This window comes from Rhinatrema bivittatum, chromosome 2 (assembly GCF_901001135.1).
Source record: "Rhinatrema bivittatum chromosome 2, aRhiBiv1.1, whole genome shotgun sequence".
NCBI classification, from domain to species: domain Eukaryota; kingdom Metazoa; phylum Chordata; class Amphibia; order Gymnophiona; family Rhinatrematidae; genus Rhinatrema; species Rhinatrema bivittatum.
In genome coordinates this window covers 407,252,305-407,274,521 of record NC_042616.1, presented here as the reverse complement: position 1 = coordinate 407,274,521, position 22,217 = coordinate 407,252,305, and the positions used below count along the sequence as shown (strand labels likewise).

Genomic DNA, 22,217 nt, shown 5'->3' with positions numbered 1-22,217 from the left:
GTCCAGGTAAAGGGGGAGAGGCTTGGTTAGTGGGAGAGGAGTTATATGAGGCTGGGCAAGGAGGAGAGGGGGACTTTGAGAGGAAACAGAGCTGATAGGGGAGTAACTGTACACATTAGACCACATTCCGTGAATCAAGCTAAGCACACAATTGTACTAACACGACTAAGTACTACACGTCTAAGTGCTTAGCACTACTTAGATGTAGTTGAATGTATAATCATGACCAGTTTGTATTGTATACGGTATGATATTGGAAGCCAGTGTAGTGATTCAAGAACAGGAGTAATATGATCATGGGTAAGAGTACTGGTTAAAAGTTTTATTGCTTTGTTCTGTATAATTTGTAAAGGATGAATGGCATACATTGGGAGACCCATTAGAAGAGAATTATGGTAATCTTTGCCAGAGAATAAGAGTGATTGTAAAACAGAATGACAATTGGAATGTTCTAGAAGAGGTTTAAGGTGACTAAGCAGCTGTAGTTTGTGAAATGTTGACTGGGTGACAGTTGTGATATGGTCACGCAAAGACAGAGAGGGGTCAAGCGTGATTCCTAAGTTATGAACAGTTTGTGAAACGGTGAAAGTATGGTTATCAAATGAAAAACTTGTAGGAGTATTTTTGACAGGAAGCATGATAGAATAATGATTTCTGTTTTTGAGACATAAATTAGCGCTTAATTACAGTGAAGCCATTTTTGAATGGTTGTAAGACAGTAGATGAGAAATGATTCAGTTAAGGCCCATGTTTCTTTCAAAGGAAAAAAGAATTGGAGTGGACTCCAAGGCTGGACAGAATGCAGCATAATAGACATTGAATAAAGCCACCAAGAGGGCAGAACCTTGAGGTACACCAGTACTGAAGGGGGTCAAAGAGGAGATAAAGGAATCAATGTGAACTTGTACCCTATTAGTGAGATACGAAGAAAACCAGGACAGAACAGAACCAGTTATCCCAAGAGAGTGCAACTAAGAAAGTAGGATATGGTGGTCCACTGTGTCAAATGCAGAAGAAATGTCAAGAAGACATAGGAGGAAAGCTATACTCCAATCAAAATCTCGTCTCACCATGTCAAAGCTAGAGATTAATAGTAGAGATGTGAATCGTGTGATCGATCGTCTTAACGATCGATTTCGGCTGGGAGGGGGAGGGAATCGGATCGTCGCAGTTTGGGTTTTTTAAATATTGTGTAAATCGTGTAAATCGTGTAAATCGAAAACCGGCACACTAAAACATCCCTAAAACCCACCCCGACCCTTTAAAATAAATCCCCCACCCTCCCGAAACCCCCAAAATGCCTTAAATTACCTGGGGTCCAGAGGAAGGATCCCGGTGTGATCTTTTACTCTCGGACCTCCGGTGCGTTGTAGAAATGGCGCCGGCGCTACCTTTGCCTTGTCATATGACAGGTCAAAGGTAGCGCCGGCGCCATTTTGTTTTTTGTCCCCCGACATCAGGAGCATAGGAGATCGCTCCCGGACCCCCGCTGGACCCCCAGGGACTTTTGGCCAGCTTGGGGGGGCCTCCTGACCCACACAAGCCTTGCCCAAAGTCCAGCGGGGGTCCGGAACGACCTTCTGCAGTCGAATCGTGTTTCCGTATGGCCGGCGCCATTTTCCGTACGGAAAAACGATTTGCGTGCCGGAAGTCATTCCCGGACCCCCGCTGGACTTTTGGCAAGTCTTGTGGGGGTCAGGAGGCCCCCCCAAGCTGGCCAAAAGTCCCTGGGGGTCCAGCGGGGGTCCGGGAGCGATCTCCTACGCTCCTGCCGTCGGGGGACAAAAAAACAAAATGGCGCCGGCGCTACCTTTGACCTGTCATATGACAGGTCAAAGGTAGCGCCGGCGCCATTTCTACAACGCACCAGAGGTCCGAGAGTAAAAGATCACACCAGGATCCTTCCTCTGGACCCCAGGTAATTTAAGGCATTTTGGGGGGGTTCGGGAGGGTGGGGGATTTATTTTAAAGGGTCGGGGTGGGTTTTAGGGTTGTTTTAGTGTGCCAGTTTCCCCACCCTCCCCCTTCCCCTCCCCCTTCCCCCGATTTACGATTTTTTGACGATAAATCGGGGGAATTGTTATTGTATCGCGGCTCTAATGATTTTTGACGATTTAAAATATATCGGACGATATTTTAAATCGTCAAAAAACGATTCACATCCCTAATTAATAGTAGTTCAGAGCTGTGGTGTTTTCTGGAACCAAACTGGAATTGGTTAAGGATATTGTTAGAATCAAGAAAATTGCAGAGTTGATGGAGAACTACTGTCTCTACAGTTTTTGCCATGAATGATAGGGAAGAGATTGGGTGATAACTGGAGAGAAGAGTTGGATCAGCTGATGGTTTTTTAATTATGGGATGGACTGAAGCCTATTTTAAAGACTCTGGAAGAGAGCCATGTTGTAGAGAGGAATTAGTGAAATCCAAGAGAAATAAAGCAATGTCAGAATTAATCGATTTAAGAAGAGCAGTATGGCATGGATTAAGGGTGCTAAAGGAGGACTTCATGTTGTGGATAATTTCAACAGTGTCAGATTCTGAGACAAGTTTGAAATGTTCCCAGGCTTGGCCATCAGTGATCAAAACATCGGCATCATCAGTAAGGTTTTTGCCCCTGCAGATGTGGCCAACCATACACCAGCCAGAAAGATCTGGATGTGTTTTGGAAGTCTGCAAATGCTGATGTCCCACAGCTGGCAGAGAAGGCATTAATTTGAATTCATAGACATCTTGACAACTGGTGCTACTGCTCACAAATTTCAAACTTGTGAGCAGTAGTGCCACAACCCCTTTTTGTGTCTGTTACCATGTGCCCAATAAATGTGCACATATCTTTCTGTGTAATTAACAGCATGACAAACTGCTGATGATGAGGGCATTTTCACCATACATATGCTCATATACTCGGAAAGACAAGGGCTTTTTCAAGGAAATATAAAAAATGATTGCACTGTTTTTCAAAGCAAAAGTGACCTTTCACAGATAAAAGTTTGTAACTTATATATCTTTACATGGTAAATAGTTGAATTTTGTCCTTGCCAACCTTTGTATTTGTAGGTATTAAATATTGTTTAAAAACAATGTGAAATGTTTTCAATAAAAAAATTGACTATTTTGCAGAGTGAGAGATATGAATCTTTATGCTAAATTATGCAGAATTGCCATAGAATTTTGAAAAATCTGCCTTACAAAACCAGAAGCTGTGATTGTATTCTATCTTCTCCCTTAAGATACTTTAAAAATCATTTCTAGGGTTTATCATTCACTCTTTGAACTATTTTAGTAGCTCTTCTCTGGAGTGCCTTTACTGATATCCTTTTAGAAGTGTGGTTTCTAAAAGCTGAACACAATGAAGTCCATATTGAAATGATTTGTCCAGCTAAATTTTGGACAAAACACAGGTTTTGAAATTCCTGCCTGTCTGAACATTCCCAAGTTATTTAGGTAAGTGATTAGGTGAATTAAATATATCTGGATAACTTGGAGCAATCTGGAGTGGGTCAAATTTAAATGGATAAGTTATCTGGATAATTCAATATTCAGCATTATCTAGCTAGCTTATCCATATAAGTTTGATTGTGGTGGGAGGCAGTTCTAAAGTTTGCCAGATTACACTTTATCCAGCTAATTTTAAGACAGCTGAGTATATTCAGTGACACAGATGTGCCACTGAATATCTGACATAAGTTAGTCAGATAAGTTTATTCAGCTAACTTCACCTGTCTCCCCACAGCAGAATATCGGGCTCAGTATTCTAGATGAGGTCTCACCAATGATTTGTACAAAGTTATTTCACCTCTTTATTTTATTGGTGATTCCTCTCCCTGTGCACCTTAGAAATCCTCTAGTTCTAGCCCTATCACTCTATTTAGTAACCTTGAGATGATCAGATATGGTTACCCTAAGATCATGCCTGTTCAGTACACTTTAGTACTTAACCTTCTATCATGTACTGCTCAGTTACCATGCTTCAAGCTTTCTTAGCACACTTCATTTTTTCTACTCTATATGGAAATCTGAAATATCTATCCTGTTGCAGATATGAGTATCATCACCTTTCCTTCTACCCTCACTGCAATCTCACTTATGAACTGGATCCAAGAATGATCACTGAGACACATTATTCTTTCTTTGGCATGAATTCCAATTTACCAGTATCCTAATCCTTTGTTGCCTATCACTCAAGCAGTTTCTAACCCATTCTAATGCCTTAGTACCCACTCCTTGACTGCTCAGCTTACTTATAAGCTTGCTGTGTGGAACAGTGTCAAAGGCCTTAGTGAAATCTAAGTATACCATATCCAAAATTATCCTCTGATCTAAACCTTTAGTCATTCAATCAAAAAAGATTTGTCAGATTTGTTTGTCATGATCTCCCTTTAGTAAAATCATGCTACCTATGTTCCTGTAATCTGCTGGATCCAGCCTAGGTGCTACGGGGTGTGCAAATTGTGCAATTGCATGGAGCGGTACACTGGGGGCTGCAGCGACAGAAAAGGAGATACCTGGCATGTGGCTGTTGGAGAATCCCATTCTGCTGGCAGCAGAAGAGAAGAAGGAGAGTTGCCCACCATGAGGCCATCAATGGAAAAAAGAAAAGAGGGAGAGAGGCCCGGTGCTGTTTGTTGATGGAACCCATCCCACCAGTGGAAGAAAAAGAGAAGAGGGAGAGAGGTCTAGCAGTGATGTTGGAGGTGCCCAATCCCTTGGTGGAAGAAGAAGAGAAGAGGGATATAGAGCTGGGATGGAGCTGTCAGCAGAGCTAATCCCGCCAGCAGCAGAAGAAGAGAAGAGAGTGAGAGACTCAGCATGGGGCCATCAGCAGAACTCATCCTGCCAGTGGTGGAAGGAGAGTGGGCTGGCACTGGCAATCGGCAGAGCTCATTTCACTGGTGGTAGAAGAAGAGGGAAAGAGGCTCAGCAGGGCCAGCTGAGGAGCCAATTCCACTGACAACAAAAGAAAAGGAAAGAGTTCCAGCATGGGGCAATCAGTGCAGCCCATTATACTGGCAGTGGAAGAAGAGAAGAGGGAGAGGCCCAGTGCAGACCAGCGGCAGAAGAAAAGAATAGGGTGCAAGGCTCAGCACAAGGTCATCAGTGGAAGACGAGGAGGAGGTCCCAGCACTGGCCACTGGTAGAGCCCACCCCCCTGGCAGCAAAATAGGTAGAGAAGAGGAGAGGCCCTTGGGCCACCAGTGACAGAAGAAAGAAAAGTGAGAGAGAAGCCCTATGGCTGCAAGCTGTGGAAGAAAAGTTCTGGTGTTAGTGAGACAGTGTGGGTATGAGAGATTGAGTCAGTATGTGAATGTATATGTGTGTGTGAATGAGAGTATGTGTGTGTGAGAGAGAGAGTAAGAGCATGCATGTGTAAGAGAGAGGGAGAGTGTGTGCAAGTGAGAGCATGTGTGTAAGTGTGTGAGAGAGAGAGAGAGAGAGGCAGAGTATGTTGAGTTAAAGAGGGATTCTATGTGTGATTGAGAGCATGTATGAGTGAAAAACAGAGAAAGTGTGTGTGTGTGTGAGAGTGGGAGAGTATATGGGAATGAGTGAGAGAGGTATTGTGTATGAGAGAAAGAGCATGTTTGAGTGAGAGAGAATGTGTCTATGAGAGGATGAGTGTATGAGAACGTGTGTTCGTAAGAGAGAGTGTGTAAATGTTAGCATATGTGTGTGTTTCTGACAGAAAGGAAGTGTGTGTGTGTGTGTATGTGAGAGAGAATGAACATGTATGTTAGAGTGTGTGTGTTTGTGTGTGTGTGTGTGTGTGTGTGTGTGTTTAAGAGAGAAATGAGAACGTGTGTGCACCCCCTACTAATCCATGACAAATCTCAGGGTGACTCGAAATCAAACGTGAGAGAATGCAGATGTGAGAGAGGGGGGAGAGTGTGTGTGAGTGAGAGAGGGAGTGTGTATGTGAGAGAGACAGATGGAGTATGTGTGTATATGTATTAGTGAGAGTATGCTGAGTGAAAGAGGGATTGTATGTGTGATTGAGAACATGTGTGAGTAAAAAAGAGGAAGTGTGTGTGTGGGAGAACATATGTTTGTGTGAGAGATTATATAGAAGTGAGTGAGAGATGGTCATTGTGTGTGAGAGAGAATGTGTGTATGAGAGGCTGTGTATATGAAAAAGTGTGTGTGTGAGAGAGATGGAGTGTGTGAGTGGGAGCATATGTGTATGTGCATGTCAAAGAGAGGGAGTGTGTGTGTCTGTATGTGAGAGAATGAACATTTGTGTGTATAAGGAAGAGAGAGTTGAGAAAGTTTGTGCCCTCAAACTAATCCATAACAATCTCAGGGTAACTGGAAATCAAAAGTCCCAGATATGGAGAGTGTGGGATTTTTTAAAATCCTTATTAGTTTTCAATATTGGGTGTTATTTGATGTGTTTGCTAAAATATGTAATTGGTGTTTGGGCAATTTTTAAAATAATGTATAAGTTTTTAATTATTGGATTTTTTTTCATCAGCTGTTTTCAAATATTTATTTTTATGGTTTTACTATTGTGTTTGATGTTTATATTTCTTGATTTCATTGTTTGATATTTTATGAGTAATGGTGATGTTTCTGTTTTTCCTATTGTTGCACTGCATACAGAGACTAACTTCTTATGGTTTCCAGCTCAGTTTTTGACTGCACATTTCTATTTTTACTTTTCTCACTTTATTCTGTTTTTGGTGAGGGTTTGACTGTGTTCTGCATTTGTGACCGAGGCAAGGTATTCTGCTAGCAAGCAATTTCTGTGTAGGGATTTATAGCAGCTTGGCTTGTTCTGTTTTCCTAATTGGAGGTATATTGGTGTTTTAGAGCCTAGTGTAATATTTGCAGTGTTGCCTTTTCCTAACTAGGTTTGTTAGTGTTTGAGCACTGGCAATTAGTGCTCTTTTGGTATTAGAAGTTTACTATACTGTAATACTGTAATTGTATTTCAGTTTACTCATGGTGTTCTGAGGGCCAAGCCAATGCCCAATACACAGTATAATAGGCCTAATACCATATGTATTCCAAGTGTCTTGTTTGCTTTTTTGCTGGGTTTTCAGGATGGCATCACAGCAGTGATTATACATATAATATGCATGCTGTTCTGATATTTTTACCTCAAAAGACGGTACTTTGAATGTTCTTTTCCATGTAAAATCTTTTATTATAAGTGCAAAATTTTTAATTGTGGGTGGAGAGTGCCATGGGGAAGGGGCAGGGCACAAAACTGTAAGGTTCACTTAGGGCACCTAATACCCCTTGCACTGGCCCTGACTTGAAAAAATACAAATTAAGCATTTAAAAAAAACAAAAGAGAACATGGAGGGGGCAGCACAATAATTGTTCATATAGGGCAGCAATAAAAGCTAGCACTGGGCCCTGGCTGCGATCAACATACTTCACTATCCTTTCTTTTATTATTGTCTCCATTAATTCTCCCACTAATGAAGTCAGCCTAACTGGTTTATGGCTACTTACTCTTACTTTTATGGAGAGAGACAACATCTGCCTATCTCCAGTCCTCTGGAACCTCTCCTGTCTCCAAAGAACAATTGAAGACAAGTTCTGGTAAAGCTGCCAGAACCTCTCTAAGGTATCTTAAGACATATTCCATTTGGCCTCATTGCTTGTCCACATTAGTTTTGCATGCAAATGATCTCCTTTGTAAATTAAGTGATATCTACACCTCAACAATCTGTATACCTGCTGTCTATCTGTGGTCCTTTTCTAAACCTTCCATTGGTGAACACTGAACAAAAATATTGGTCTAGTATTTCAACGTCTTAACAGTGAATAAGTCTGTCTACCGTAAAATCTTGAAACCTGTTTTGGTTGCTGGCAGGAACAAGGCACTTTTTTCCCTCAGGGAAGTTTAAGGACTCATCACCTCCAATTTGTCATTGCTCGTCCCTGGATCAGACACTGATGCTGAGGATATCTGAGTCTCCTCTGCCACTTTGTTCTGGGCTTCCTCTATTCTGCAGGACCCTGTAGGGGATTGCAACCCCGCAGCGGATCTGTCCGTGCTTGATCCAGGTTTGTCCAAATCACAGGGCTTTCCTTCAGAATCCTGCTTTGTCTGTTTGCTGCCATTCTTCATGCTGTTAGGGTCATTGCCTTTTGGGGGGGATCCTGTCTGCATTCTGTTAGTGGAAGGACAGGAGAGACGACACTGGGAATTTCTCGGAGTTTTCTGTTCTCTGTGGGATCTTGAGAGGTGACTGTCAGTTAGTTTCTTTCTTTGCATGCTGTCTTGGCACTGATCTAAAAAGATATGAAAATGGAATTAAAAGCTAGATTTTTGTTAATAATTTGTGCAGATTTAACACAGATGCTGTAACTTGTCATAATCTTTACAGAAAAGCATGCATTGCACAGTTTTATAGCAGTCAGTGCAAGAATGCAGCTCACATGCATTTTTATATAAGCAAATATGGACATTTGATTTCTAGCAGAAAACTATTGCAAAATAAAGAAGGCAACAGGGAGAGATACTTTTATATTTGGTATTCCCCTATACTGTCTCTAGAGAGATAGGCAACTATGGTTCTTGAGTGCCAACAGCAGGTCTGGTTTCCAGGGTATCCATATTATTTATTTATTTATTTATACAATTTTTGTATACCGTTGCACAGTGCAGTTCCTTCACTATGGTTAACATAAATAAGAGGTAAAAATATAAAATTTAAAACTCAAATTCAAAATATTAGCCTATTAAAATATTACAGGCAATTATAAAATCTTAGACTAAAACTCAATTCAGAATATTTAACATATTACAATCAGTTATAAAACTTAACCAAAACTAAAACAGGAATTTAATATTAACCTAATATACTAAAACTATATAATGAGCATACATGAGATTAATTGGCATGCAATGGATGTGATGCATGCAAATGCATTTCATGGAGATCTTGAAAACCAGACCGGTATGAGGCCCTTGAGGACCGGAGTTACCTACCCCTGCTCTTAAGATTGCTAGTGTCTTCTAAGGGGGGTCAATAGTTTTCAACTCCATGAGATGAAAATGCCAGTATGTTTTAAACCCTGCCCCTCACAATAAAACCAAGGTTTAGCAAGTTAGATAGCACTGTAATACTTATAATACTATACTACTGATCAGAAATATGAACTGGTTTCTTAGATGGCAATAGTCATTTCTACAGTATAAATGGGGAAATTTGCAAAGGGTTTAATCAGCTATCTTCAGAAGTTAACTGGTTAAACTTCTGCTGTTCCAAATTTCCTCCTCTCAGTAGCTAAATTTAGGTACCCATTTTGATTAGGCACCAACAGTCAGCTTCCTAAAAATGGGCAGCCCCGCGGGCATGATTAAGTCAGAGGAGAGAAGTTAATTGACTAGCACTGATTTTCAGTATTAGCCAGCTAAGGGGGTTATTTTCTAAAGCTTTATCGCATGCATTAGGGCCCTAACGCACGCAACAAGGTCATATCGCATTCGAAAGGGGCCTTTTTGCATGCGATATAATACAAATTAGGGGACGGGAGGAGTCGGGGTGGGGAGAGGAAGATTCGGGGCAGCGAGGGGGCGGAGTCAGCAGTGTCTTCGCTGCCGGCGATGTTAGTAACGTTATCGTCGGCAGTAGCGCGCCGAATAGCACCACCGTTCACGGTGGCGCTATTCGGTATGAAAGCCCGGCAGCCAGGGCATCGCCATGGTGCGAAGGCAGCGGGCTTTCGCAAGCCCGCTTCTCCCCTTCACCCCCCCATCCCCCCCGTTTTTGCAGGATTCATCATTTTGCGAAGGCGTTGTAATGCACACGATAAATACCGCATCGCAAAATGCATATGCAAATTTAAAATTTGTATTCGCGTGGGAGGAGTCTGGGCGGAGTAAATGGAAATGAGGGTCTGCTAGCGTGGTGTGCAGTAGAGTAACGCACAACAATGCAGGTTTTAATGCCGGAAATAACTCCACCTTTTTTCAGTGCCTGCATTAGCTGTGCATTACTGGCTGAAAAGGTTTTTTTTGCAAATGCCAGTTCAGGAGAGAGAGAGAGAGAGAGAAAGAGAGACTCTATGGAGGACCATTTATAAGTGGACTATCTATACCACAGTAAGAGAGGTGCACTAATAACTCAGGATGAGGTTTTGGGGGTTGGGGAACCTTTCATCATTCCAAATGACATCAAATTGCCACTGATGTCTACTGTGCTGATTGTATCTCTGACTGTGCATGTAAAACTGCCCCTTAAAACCTACCCCACCCCCCAAACCTCATCCTGAGTTACTAGTGCCCCCTCTTACAGTGGTATAAATAGTTAAACTTATATTTGATCCTCTACAGAGTCTCTCTCTCTCTCTCATAAAAGCAGGTAGACTGATGTGGTAGCTGGAAAGTTACCCTAACCACACCCACTTTTTTTTTTTTTTGGGGGGGGGGATCTTTATAGCATTTTGATGAATCCTGGAGTTAGCCAGCTCAGCGGAGATTTACCAATGCATGGTATTTCCCACAGAGGGATAAATACAGTGGATTCAGTAATCTGCAGGACTAAGTACTGCAAGTTAGCTTATCCTGTGATATTTTTCCCTGTGGTAAAATAGCATGGAAAAAGTCCATGGCAATGAGATAGTGGTTTCAAATGCTGGGGCAATGCAAATAAAATTTTTGAGTCTTTGAACAACACAACTTCTTAAATATCCAAAAATGCAGGTGAGCTAAAAATTAAAACGCTGTATGCATCCATAAAGAAGTTACTTAACTTGTAAAACAAGGTCTTATAATCTTCCCTCTCAGCACTGGAGGGAAGATCAGAGATTATTAAATAGGCGCAAACAATTCTGGATTTTTTTCTTTACACACTGTGGCCCAATAGGGCTTAATGAATCCATTGATTGTTATTCCTTAACCTAGCTTGGCATTCTTCAATTTAGATGCCCACGTGTGTGGTTGAGAACAAGATTGCAGTATCATCATTTCCTGCTTCCTTTCATTCCCCAGTGTTTCTCTTTGTTTCACAGAGACTCTTTATGTGATTAACGGTTCACGCTGTCCACTGATGAGTTCCGTTACGGGCCACACATCCCCCTGATGGTGCCATGTCGGGGAAGATTATAAGACCTTATTTTACAAGATTTATTTATTTATTTATTTATAGATTTTTCTATACCGGCATTCGAGATTAGGAACCCCATCATGCCGGTTTACAAATAACGAGAGGGTGTGCACAAAAAACAGAACATAAACAAGTGCAAAGAAATAAAATAAAAGTTACATTACAACAGGGTCATAAAACTGGGGAGAGAATTAGAGTAAGATAGTTGAGTAGTAAAGATGAATTATTTACATTAATAATTTACATAATATTGTGTAGTGTCTTATAAGATGTTACTGTCTTTCAATATGGATCTGGGAAGGCTTGTTTAAATAGCCATGTCTTAAGCCTTTTTCTGAAAGTAGGAAGGCATGGTTCTTGTCTTAGATCGGGAGGAATAGAGTTCCATAGTGAAGGTCCGGCTGTGGAAAAGGCTCGGTCTCTGTAGGTTAGGTGTTGAGTGGTTTTGGTTTGTGGAACAAGGAGTGATCCTTTGTAGGCTTCTCTGATGGGTCTGGTGGATGTGTGCTTTCTGAGTGGAATTTGAAGATTGAGGGATGCTTGGTGATGGATAGTCTTGTAGATGATAGTGAGGGATTTGTGGATAATTCTAAAGTGTATTGGCAGCCAGTGCAAATTCTTGAGAATAGGAGAGATGTGGTCTCTTCTCCTGGTGTTAGTCAGAATTCTCGCAGCTGAATTCTGAAGCATCTGAAGGGGTTTAATGGAAGCAGAAGGGAGACCTAATAAGATGGAATTGCAGTAGTCTATCTTAGAAAAGATTACTGCTTGAAGGACCGTTCTGAAGTCTCGCATGTGAAGGAGCGGTTTGATTCTTTTAAGTACTTGAAGTTTATAGAATCCGTCTTTAGTAGTTTGTTTGATGAAGGATTTTAGATTAAGATGGTTGTCGATAATTGCACCTAAATCCCTTGTTTGGGTGGTAAGATGGTGGGTTAGAGGACATGGAGGTGGGTTGCTATTTTCTGGTGAGATGATGAGCAGTTCCGTCTTGGCTGTATTTAATATCAGGTTTAGACTCGAGAGGAGGCGATTGATTTCTTTAAGGCAAATTTCCCAAAATTCAAGAGTTTTGGAGATGGTTTCTTTGATGGGGATCAAGATCTGCACATCGTCTGCATATAGGAAGTGAGTTAGTTTCAAGTGGGTTAGCAGTTGACATAGCGGTAGAAGGTAAATATTAAAGAGTGTAGGGGATAGGGAGGAGACTTGAGGAACTCCAAAAGCTGAAGAGAAGCGGGAGGATTCCTTATTATGTATCTTGACCTTATAGCCTCTGTTGTTGAGGAAAGTATTGAACCATGATAGGGCAGTTCCTGAGATTCCTATGTTCGCAAGTTGATTGATGAGGATGGAGTGTTTGACGGTATCAAATGCGGCCGAAAGGTCCAAAAGGATAAGTAGAAAGGATTGGCCTTTGTCTAGCCCCATGATGATGTGGTCTGTCAGGGATATGAGTAGCGTCTCTGTGCTTAAAGCTTTACGGAAACCATGTTGTGAGGGGTAAAGTATTTTGTGATCTTCAATGTAGTTGGAGAGTTGAGTGTTGACCAGCTTTTCCATTATCTTGGCAATAAATGGAAGATTGGAGATCGGACGAAAGTTGTTGGGGTCCTTGGGGTCTAGATTAGGTTTCTTTAAGAGTGGTTTTAGCGAAGCTAGTTTTAGGTCTTCTGGAAATAGACCCTGGGATAATGAGCAGTTTATGATATCTGCCAGAGTTTTGGATATCGTTTCCGGTATTAGAAGGAGGAGCTTTGTGGGTATTTGGTCGAAGGGGTGGGATGAAGGTTTCATTTTTTTAAGTAACAGAATAATCTCATAGGCTGTGATGGGTTGGAATGATTCAAAGGAGGTTCCTTTGTTTTGTATCTGTGGCGCATTAGGACGAGAATTGTTGCTGGGGGTCAGTCGCTTTAGCAGGTTAGATATTTTGTCTTGGAAGAAAATAGCCAATTCCTCGGCTTTAGATTGAGCTAGGTCTATGGGAATATCTGGTATGTTGATGTGTGTCAGGTTAGATATGTAAGCAAAAAGAGCTTTGGCGTCAAATACAAGGTCATGAATCTTGCTAGCATAGTAATCCCTTTTTGATTTTTGGGTAGAGTTCTTGTAGTGATGTAGAGCTAGTTTGTAGGCGGCTAAGGTGCTGGGGCAGGGTGCCTTACGCCATTTGCTTTCTTTGTGTCTTAGGCTTTGTTTAAGTTTATGGAGGTTGTTTGAGAACCATGGTTGTCTTTTTGCTGGGTTTGGGTTTAGATTTTTTGCTGATAGTGGACAAAGATAAGTAACTTGTTTACCGATGGATATAGCATTTATTTTTTAGCTCACCTGCACTGTTGGATATTTAAGAAGGTGTGATGTTCAAAGACTCAAACTGTTTATTTGCATTGTTTAAAAACATATAAAAATCATAAAAGTGGATCTAATTCAATTCAGCCTATAAAGGAAATTTTAGGCTGACTAAGTGGTGGTCCCACATATACATTTGCATCATGATTTTTGATTAATTTCAATTCGATAATAAATTGCTACCAAGACTTTCATATATATATTTTGCTTAACATCTTACATAGTCTCGGATTTTGTAATTACAATTTGTCGGCTATTTGATTGGATATACAAATCTTTTAAAGGGCCTATGCAGCACTGGCTTTCTCCTATTTGTCCAGAGTGCTAAATCCCCGAGGTCTAATTAAACCCCTTCTCCCACTGCCCCTGCCACACCCTGGAGTGGAAAAGTGGAAAAATCACAAATAAATGTGATCAGCTGTTGGCCCTGACTCTTTCCTTCCAATAACCGAGTCTCATTTGCTATGCAAAACCTTGCCCCCTTCGTCTTTTCTCACCTCCTTACCCCCTAAGATCCCGCAGTGTGCTGGAGTACCTCTAGGGATCCAGCAGCACCATTTCCAAACAGGCGCCAACTGGCCTATCATGCTGGTCCATCAAGAGTCCAGGGGTGAGGGAGAGGGAGGCCAGGGGGATAAGGCATTGCATACCAAAAGTGTGGGCTTGGTTACTGCAGGATGGGGCTTGGGCCAACAGTGAGACACATTTATTTGTTTTTATTTCACTTTTGTCATTTTAGGGTACAGTACTCAGGTCTGTGGGGGGAGATTTGGGGTTAGCATAGCCCCTTTAAGGAAAGACCAGATGCTCTTGGGGAAAGCTAGCTACATGTCTTGAGGTGTAGCATTAACTTTCTTGAAATAATATATTGTGCATATCATTGCCATATTTATGAGCAGATTTGCATGCATTTCTATGCAAATACCTCAGTTACATAGCTGTGCTACACCAGATTTTTGGGCATTTCAAATTCCATGCATTATCTGTGTGGGAACGCATTTATGATGGCTTAATAACCTACCCCCCCCCCCCCCCCCCCCCCCCCCCCGAGTTAGGCATCCAAGCCCTTTTAAAAAATTGACCTCACAGTGTCATATGATACCAGTTCAGACAATCTAAATGATGTTTGCAAAATTAAAGTTTCATAATACAGGACATATTTTATACACCTCTCATGCCTCTCTCAAATTTATTAAGGGCCTTCCCTAGTGCAAAGATGTTAATTGCAGCATTGCAGTTTTTCTCCAAAAAGCATGAGCTATATAAAGGATTATGATGATAAGTCCAGCTTGCTTAGATTTTAATGTTTACATTTTGTAGTAGCCTGCTTAGAAGAGCCGGGTGCTTCAATTTGCAGGATATTAGTATTATAAATAAACAAGTGATGGCCATGGAGATCTTTAATTCTGTCCTTCTCTTGGCATTGTCCACTTTCATATTGTTTGTGCCTATACATATTTGATTTTTATGAATGGACCTCTGTTCCCCACCTTAAACATTGGAATGTGCAGGTTACAAATTCTTTTAAAGAAATAAAATAAACATTCCAAATCAGCAAATAAACAATGGGTTATGATGCTACCTTCTGAGTTACTTGCCCTTGTTCATGGGCAGAAAGGGCATGAACTAAGAAAAATGTTTTCAGTAATTAAGTGCTTTATTTTATCTGTTAATAAGAGAAAAAAAAATCCAAAATAAAATCTGAGTAAGAGATTTGTCATGCCATTTTCATTAATCTATCCAACAATTTTTCACTGACGTATGAACTACAAAGTTAAAGACATGCCATGCATACTGACATTTTGCGAAATACGGAGCATTCTTTTGAAGGTTTGGTGATGCAGAAAACTATACAAAATCCAGATGGTGTTCATAAAACAATCAGGGAGGGGGTAGGCAATGGAAATGGAAATTATGTTCATCAGAGTTTCATTCTCAACACCACTTGTCAATTACACAAATAACGCTTAGCCAACAAATAAAACAAATCTTAGAAATAAACTTATTATGAATTGTGGGCCTGGTTCACTAGGACTTTTCTCACATTCTTTGGCCATAGGAAAAGACTAGGAATGTGCATTTGTTTAGAATTAATGTGCAAAATGCAACAAATAAGGGCAATTTGTTACATTTTGGACACCCTGAAACAAATCGGGTCCCCGAGTGAAATGAACCTTATTCGTTGCATTCGTTTTAAATGAATGCATTGGCCCTAGGCGTAGGCCCGAGGATGGGGCCTTGCCTAGGGCATAGGCTGAAGCCCAAAGCAGGGGTCGCAACCTACACCTGAGCACAATGTTGGCGCCTTGGGCTAGGCAAAGCTGGGGTCTTGGCCAAGCCTCAGGCCAAGGCCAGGGCATCGGCTGAGAACTGAGTCCCCCCAAACAATCACTTACCTGATCTGTTGAGTATCTGCAGAAACAGCCAGCCTGGGTCCTGAGGTCTGGGCCTCGACCCAGACCTAGGCCCTACACATTCAACCCAGTGAACGGTGCCATTTTGATGTATCGCATAGTCACACAATGCTGTACATCAAATTAGTGCTGTCCATTGGGGCAAATGTGCTGGAATTAATTAACTCTGGCGTGACCCCAGCAGATGGTGTCAATTGAAGAAAAAAAATTAAGAAAGAAGACATAATCAGAGCTGCTCCATGCCTGGGCTACAGGCATGGGCTTGACCCTAGACCAAGGCTAAGACATCAGGAACCAGCCTCCAGGCCAGGCCTCAGCATCGGGCCTGGATTTGGGTGAAGCCACAGCATTGGGCCTGGGCGAGGACTTCAGCCTAGCCAAGGCTCTGGCATCAGGACCCAGTCTCAAAGCCAGGCCCCAGCATCAGGCCTGGGTGCAGTCTGAGGCCCTGTCATCAGGACCTGGCCTCCTAGCCGAGCCTGGGTCTGGGGCATGGCCTAGGCTGAAGTCCAGGCATCAGGACTTGGCTTCCCAGCTGGGTGCCAGCATTAGGCCAGTGCCTGGGCTCTGGCCTAGGCCTAGGCCAAGACCCAGAACCCAGCCTCCGGGCCAGGCACAGGTGTTGGACCTGGGTTTGGACTGAGGCCCTGGCATTGGGACTTGGCCTCTGGGCCAGGCAACTGTGTCATGCCTGGGCCCAGACTCCAGCCTAGGCCAAGATTGTGGTGACCTACCACATCCTCGATCTTTGCAAGGCTGAAGCTTCAAGCTGGATCTAGGCCTTGCCACCTGATCCCCACCAAATTAAGTAAGTGAGAGCCAGAGGATCCTAGCCCCAGCATTTTTCCATGTGAGTGAGAGGGAGGGACGGGAGGCCTTAAGAATCCCCGTTTTTGCTTTTTGGTCCTTTTTTTTTAGGTTTGATTCATTCATATTTTTCACACAAAAACAAATCAAACATTCCATGAAGCAAAATTTATGGGAAAATACCTCCCAAAAAAGAAACAAAAACTTTTTTTTCCCTGCACACCCCTAGAAAACACCTTCATCAGCCCTTGCCCTTAGTGAGCATATAGGGGACAATACTCAGTAGACAGCTTAGGTACAAAGTCCATGGGTAGATTTTGTACCCACAAACCTGGTACCTGGTGACAAAAGTACCAGAGGAATTTGCACCTCTTTTTCCTGCAGGCAAAAGAAAAGGATGAAAAGCATATATGCAGATTTGAAAATTCCATTCTATGTACTTCTGCTATGCCCCTAACCTACATAAGCCCCTAGAAACACTCCTTTTTACTCCTGCGAAATGTACTTTTCAGCCATTCTAAGGAAAGAAGTTTTCAGTTAGGCCACTTTACCTGAGAAAATCAGTACTTGCCCAGGCCAATGGCTTTAAAAATTGCCCTCTTAGAAAATAGATGTTGTAACCATCTGAATCTTTATTGTTTGATAGTGAACAGCTTAGAGTGTTCTAATATGTGGATATTGCATTGTATTTTTGAATTTGTAGATGTTGCGCAAGTTTTAAAAAAAACAAAACAGAAAATTGTCCTCATAAAACTGAACTGAAGTCATCGCTGATATACTTATCTAGTTTTAGACCATGCTATAAAGTAACTGCATTGTTCTAGTTGTTCTTAATTTGTTACTTCTGAATTGTTCTGGTTGCTCTTAATTTGTTACTTCTGAATTGTTCTGGTTGTTCTTAATTTGTTACTTTTGTTTTCTGATGAGGTAACTGAAATCCCAACTTCTGTGAAATTTGAAAGTGCACAAAAAATTAAGCACAAAGATATTTCATTATTTTGTTTTGTAGGCACAAAGATATTGAATACAGTCCTTGTACCCTGTGTTCAAATATAGTTACTTAGGAGTGCTGCGTATTTCAGAACTTTTATATAACTAGAGTTCATGCTTTTTTTTTTTTTTAGACCTTGCCTTGGTCTTACCTTAGTCTTCACATGGTTTCAGTCTTTCCTCAACAGCAGGTTTCAAACTGTTTCCTGGGCAAACAAATATTTCTTTTCCAAAGACTGCACCTGTGGAGTAACTTGAGGCTCAATGCTTTCCCTATCCTCTCCAACATCTCAATTCGTCCGCTCTGTGACCTCATCCAGTTCTTTAATATTGAATGCCATCTTTTTGCTGACAACATCCAGTTAGGCATCAAAATAGGATCAGACCAAACCTCCTCCATCAACAACCTTAATCACTAGTAGAACAGTGGCTCTACATCTACAAACTCAAACTCAGCTCTTCCAAATTTGAACTTCTCTGACTTAGCAGACAAGGACACTTCCTTCTATCTCTGCCCTCTCTATCTGGAAGTCCCCCTACAGCCAAAGGACTCAGTACAAAGTTTGAGAGTTCATGCTGATTGCAACCTCACAATGGAAACCCACATTACAAAGTTGGTGAGAGCCTCCTTTATGTACCTGTGTCAGATCTGCCAGCTCCGTTACTACTTCGAGAAAGACAAACTTGGCACCATGATCCATGAGCTATTTAATAACAAGCCGCATAGTACACTGCAATCCCCTTTTCCAAGTAATTTCACAATATAACCTAAAACACCTCCAACTCCTACAAAGTACAGCTGCTAGAATTCCGGTAGGGGCTAAAGCATCAGACCACCTAACACCAATCTTGAAATAGTTGCACTGGTTCCCTATCAAATACTGGATACAATTCAAAACTCTCTGCATTGTCTACAAATGTGTAATCAACCCAGCTGCAAACTATCTCACCCAACTTCAGCCTTCCTCAAAAGAACTTTGCTCCTCTCAATTGGCCCTGCCTTCCTCACCCCCCCCCCCCCCCTCCCCAGCTTCTGCTAAACTAACTTGCACCAAACTCCACACATTCTGCAGCTTTGTACCATCCCTTCACCTGGGGTCTACTTTTATTACCTTCTGGAAAAAAGCAAGGTTTGGCTTCAACCAAACCTCTCCTTAGCCTCCCAAAAGACTATGATAATGATATCCAATCAGCAATATAGACTCCCTTTATCACTCAATTACTGGAACTTGTCTACTTTCTGTATCTCTACCTTCTGAACCTCCCTTTTTTTCCCCTACGCCAAGGGAGTGCCTTTCTAATGCACTCTTCTCCCCATTGAATCTATTAGCCCACTCTCCAGTTTGAATTCCTAGACAGTCGGCTAAACCTTATGGGGCAGATTTTAAAAGGTGCGCCCACAAATGCACGCCCGATTTTATAACATGTGCGCGCAGCCGTGCGCATGTTATAAAATCAGGGGTCGGCACGCGCAAGGGGGTGCACACTAGTGCAACTTGCACACGCCGAGCCCTCGGGGAGACCTGCTGGCTTTCCCCGTTCCCTCCAAGGAGCGGCCTCGGATGGAACTTTCCTCCCCCCCCCCCCCCCCCCAAGCCCGAAAAAACCCAACCCCATACCTTTATTTCACAAGTTACACCTGCCTGAGGCAGGCTTAAATTGCACGCGCCGGCCGACTGCCAGCGCGCGATTCCCCGCCCCAGCGGCCATGGAGAGGCTTCTGGCCACGCCCCCACCCCTGGACCACCCCACCCTGCCCACACCCCGCCCCCAGACCACCCATGTTTTCAAGCGCTGGGACTTACACACATCCCGGGGCTTTACGCGCACTGCTAGGCCTTTTGAAAATAGGCCCGGCACGTGTAGGGCTTTGAAAATCTGCCCCTATATTTCCCAGCTTCCAAATATCAGAGAACTCAGTTCTTAAATGCCAATATTTATTAGAAGATAAAAAGCATAGCTATACAGACAGCAGCCTGGTTAGCTGTCTGTATAGTCTCGAGGTTGAGTAATCTGATGAAGACAACTGCAGCTGAAGTAGAAGTTGTGACTATTAGTAGACAGAGTAGACTAGCAGAGGATGGGAAATAGATGTAGAGAGAGAGGTGAAAGGAATGATGATGGCTTTCTAGAAGCTTGAAAAAGATACAGGAGAGCAGTAGCTTGCAAGAGCCTGCTTCTAACTTAAACCTAACAGGAAGTTAGGCAGACCCAGATTGCTTTGAGTCAAGGGACCAATAGGAAGAGGGGAGAGAACACAGATAGCAAAAGAGAGAGAAACAGGAACAGATCCAATTAGAGTTCAGCAACATTCAAACAATATCCAATGAGAAAAAAGAAAGCTCTGCATTATGCAAAGAATCAGCTGTGTAAGAACACAAAATGACACCGGATGTCAGCATAATAAAGAAACATACACTACGGAAGCTGAACACCCCTTCTATTAAGACACCTGTTTACCCTATGCTTACTCCCACATTCCTCTCTACCCTCCTCCTGTCAGATTACCTTCTCATAAAACCCCTTATGCTTAATATTACCAATAAACAAGAATTTGCACTATAAATTGATTGTAATCTGTCTTGAGACCAGCCTGGTTCAGGCAGAATATCAAAAGTTTACAAATAAATAAATAGATAAATTATGGGAAATTTAACTGTATCTTCCCTCCTTATCCCTTTTAGTATATGTATATTCCAATGATATCATGCTTATCTGAAGGGGAGTGTGGGTGGGGTTTGGGCGGAGTTATCTCCTGACAGCGCTGCGGACGATAATGTTTTTCACATTATCACTGGCAGCAGCGTGGAAAATAACTACATCTTTTCCCGTGGCGGTATGGGGGAGATAGTGTGCAGCGCGGCCACACCGCAGCGGGCGAAACTGCACCGCCATGATGCAGCCGGCTGCCCACTCTCGCCCTCCCACCACTTTTTTTTGTGACACATCATTATGCTAAATATATATAAATATAGCAGAATGATGAATCTAGGGGTTACATTGTAAACTCTCTGGGGCAAGAACCTACCAACTATACAGGAATTTATAATTTGCCTAGATCTCAAGACTGTATTCTAAACTGGAGTTAAGGTTGAAAAGAAACCTCAAAAAGGTAGGGTTTTAGACTGAATTTGAATAAAGGCAGAGAGGGAGCATGATGCATCAACTCGGGAAATCTATTCCAGGAATGTTTGGACACTGGACTGCCTTTATTCTTTGCTTTTCTCTGCAGAACAGCCAAAGAGGAGCAGTTTTTAAGATGGGAATTTTCAGCAAATGTCCTGGCCCCCCCTCTCACCCCACCATCAATTTCCAATTCTGTGCTTTCCACTTTGCTGTGCTATATTCCTGGAATAGATTTCCCAAGTTGATGCATCATGCTCCCTCTCTGCCTTTATTCAAATTCAGTCTAAAACCTGTACTATATTACTGCCTTTCAATATATATATATTTATGAAAAGCAGTAATATAGTACAAGAGGCAAATCTTTTTCAATGGAAAAGAAGTTCTAGAAATCAGATCAACATATAAAGCTCCAAGGGGATAAACTCGAAAATAATGACAAAAAATATTGTAAGCCAGCAATGTATTAAATTGATCCTTTCACTGCTGTCTAGGGTAAACTAAATTTCAAAGATAGTTCCTGGCTACTTTCCTTTGATAGTTGCAGAGGAATGCAAATTCCAAATGTTCTTTGAAAGCCAACAGGAAGTCATTATCACTTCTGAGTAATGGTGCTTACATTCTCTGATGTCCAAGAGAAATCCTATGTCACAGCAGGGGGAAGGGGAGGGGCTTTTGGCTAGAAACCAGTATTGTAGTATTTGCTAGACTGCACTGATACCAATGGACATTACTGGAAAAAGAAGATAGTAACATTTATTTTAATTAACTTTTCTTGTTCAGCCTACTAAACACAAAGTTATATTTGAAATGACAAATAGTATATATTTGCATCAGAGCTTTGGTGGGCAGTAAATGCTTGGAGGCAATGAGGGTCAAGGGATTGAATCTTTTAAATTAAGTATAAAAGATAATGATGCCTTTTGTTTGTAAGAGAAAAGGGGGAGTAGAGACAGATAGCCATGAAGTGAAACATTTTATTCTGTAACTTGGCTGCAGACCATAGAAAAAAAGTGGAAAAGGAATCTTATTTATTTATTTATTAGTGGTTTTTATATACCGCTCATCGTTTGGAACATCTGATCGGTTTACAGTAAAACAGCAAAATTCAGCAACAAGCTTTACAAGTAATTCAGTGAGTAACAACGTAGGCAGTAGGAAGCAGCAGGAGAACAACAGGGAGTTTGCCAGTTGTAGTGCTCCTGCATTCAGCCAGATTAAACAAATATAGCGTTTTGTTGTTGCGGTCCTGGCTGCGAGCACCACGACCAAGCCCTTACCTCCTTGTTACCGGACCTGCTCCCACCTCTGGAGCCCTGGCTTGCGGCCTGGTTGGCGGCGTCTCCGCTGGGGCTGCACCGCAGCGAAGGGGCCTGAGGATGCCCTGCTCCTAGGCGCGTGCGCACGCCACTTGGGCACCTTTCTAGCCCGTTTCCCGCCAGTGGTGACTCCACCCAGTTCCTGA

At 42.2% G+C, this 22,217-nt stretch overlaps 1 protein-coding gene across 4 annotated transcripts in view; it reads right to left on the bottom strand.

The window, feature by feature from the left end:
- Positions 1-22,217, bottom strand: part of TEX33 (testis expressed 33) — a 137,232-nt gene that overhangs the window by 80,319 nt on the left and 34,696 nt on the right. For all 4 annotated transcript variants that reach the window (XM_029590073.1, XM_029590074.1, XM_029590076.1 and 1 more), the window contains exon 3: positions 7,871-8,247. In XM_029590073.1, the coding sequence (XP_029445933.1) occupies positions 7,871-8,247 (377 nt within the window). The remainder of the gene's footprint in view (positions 1-7,870; positions 8,248-22,217) is intronic.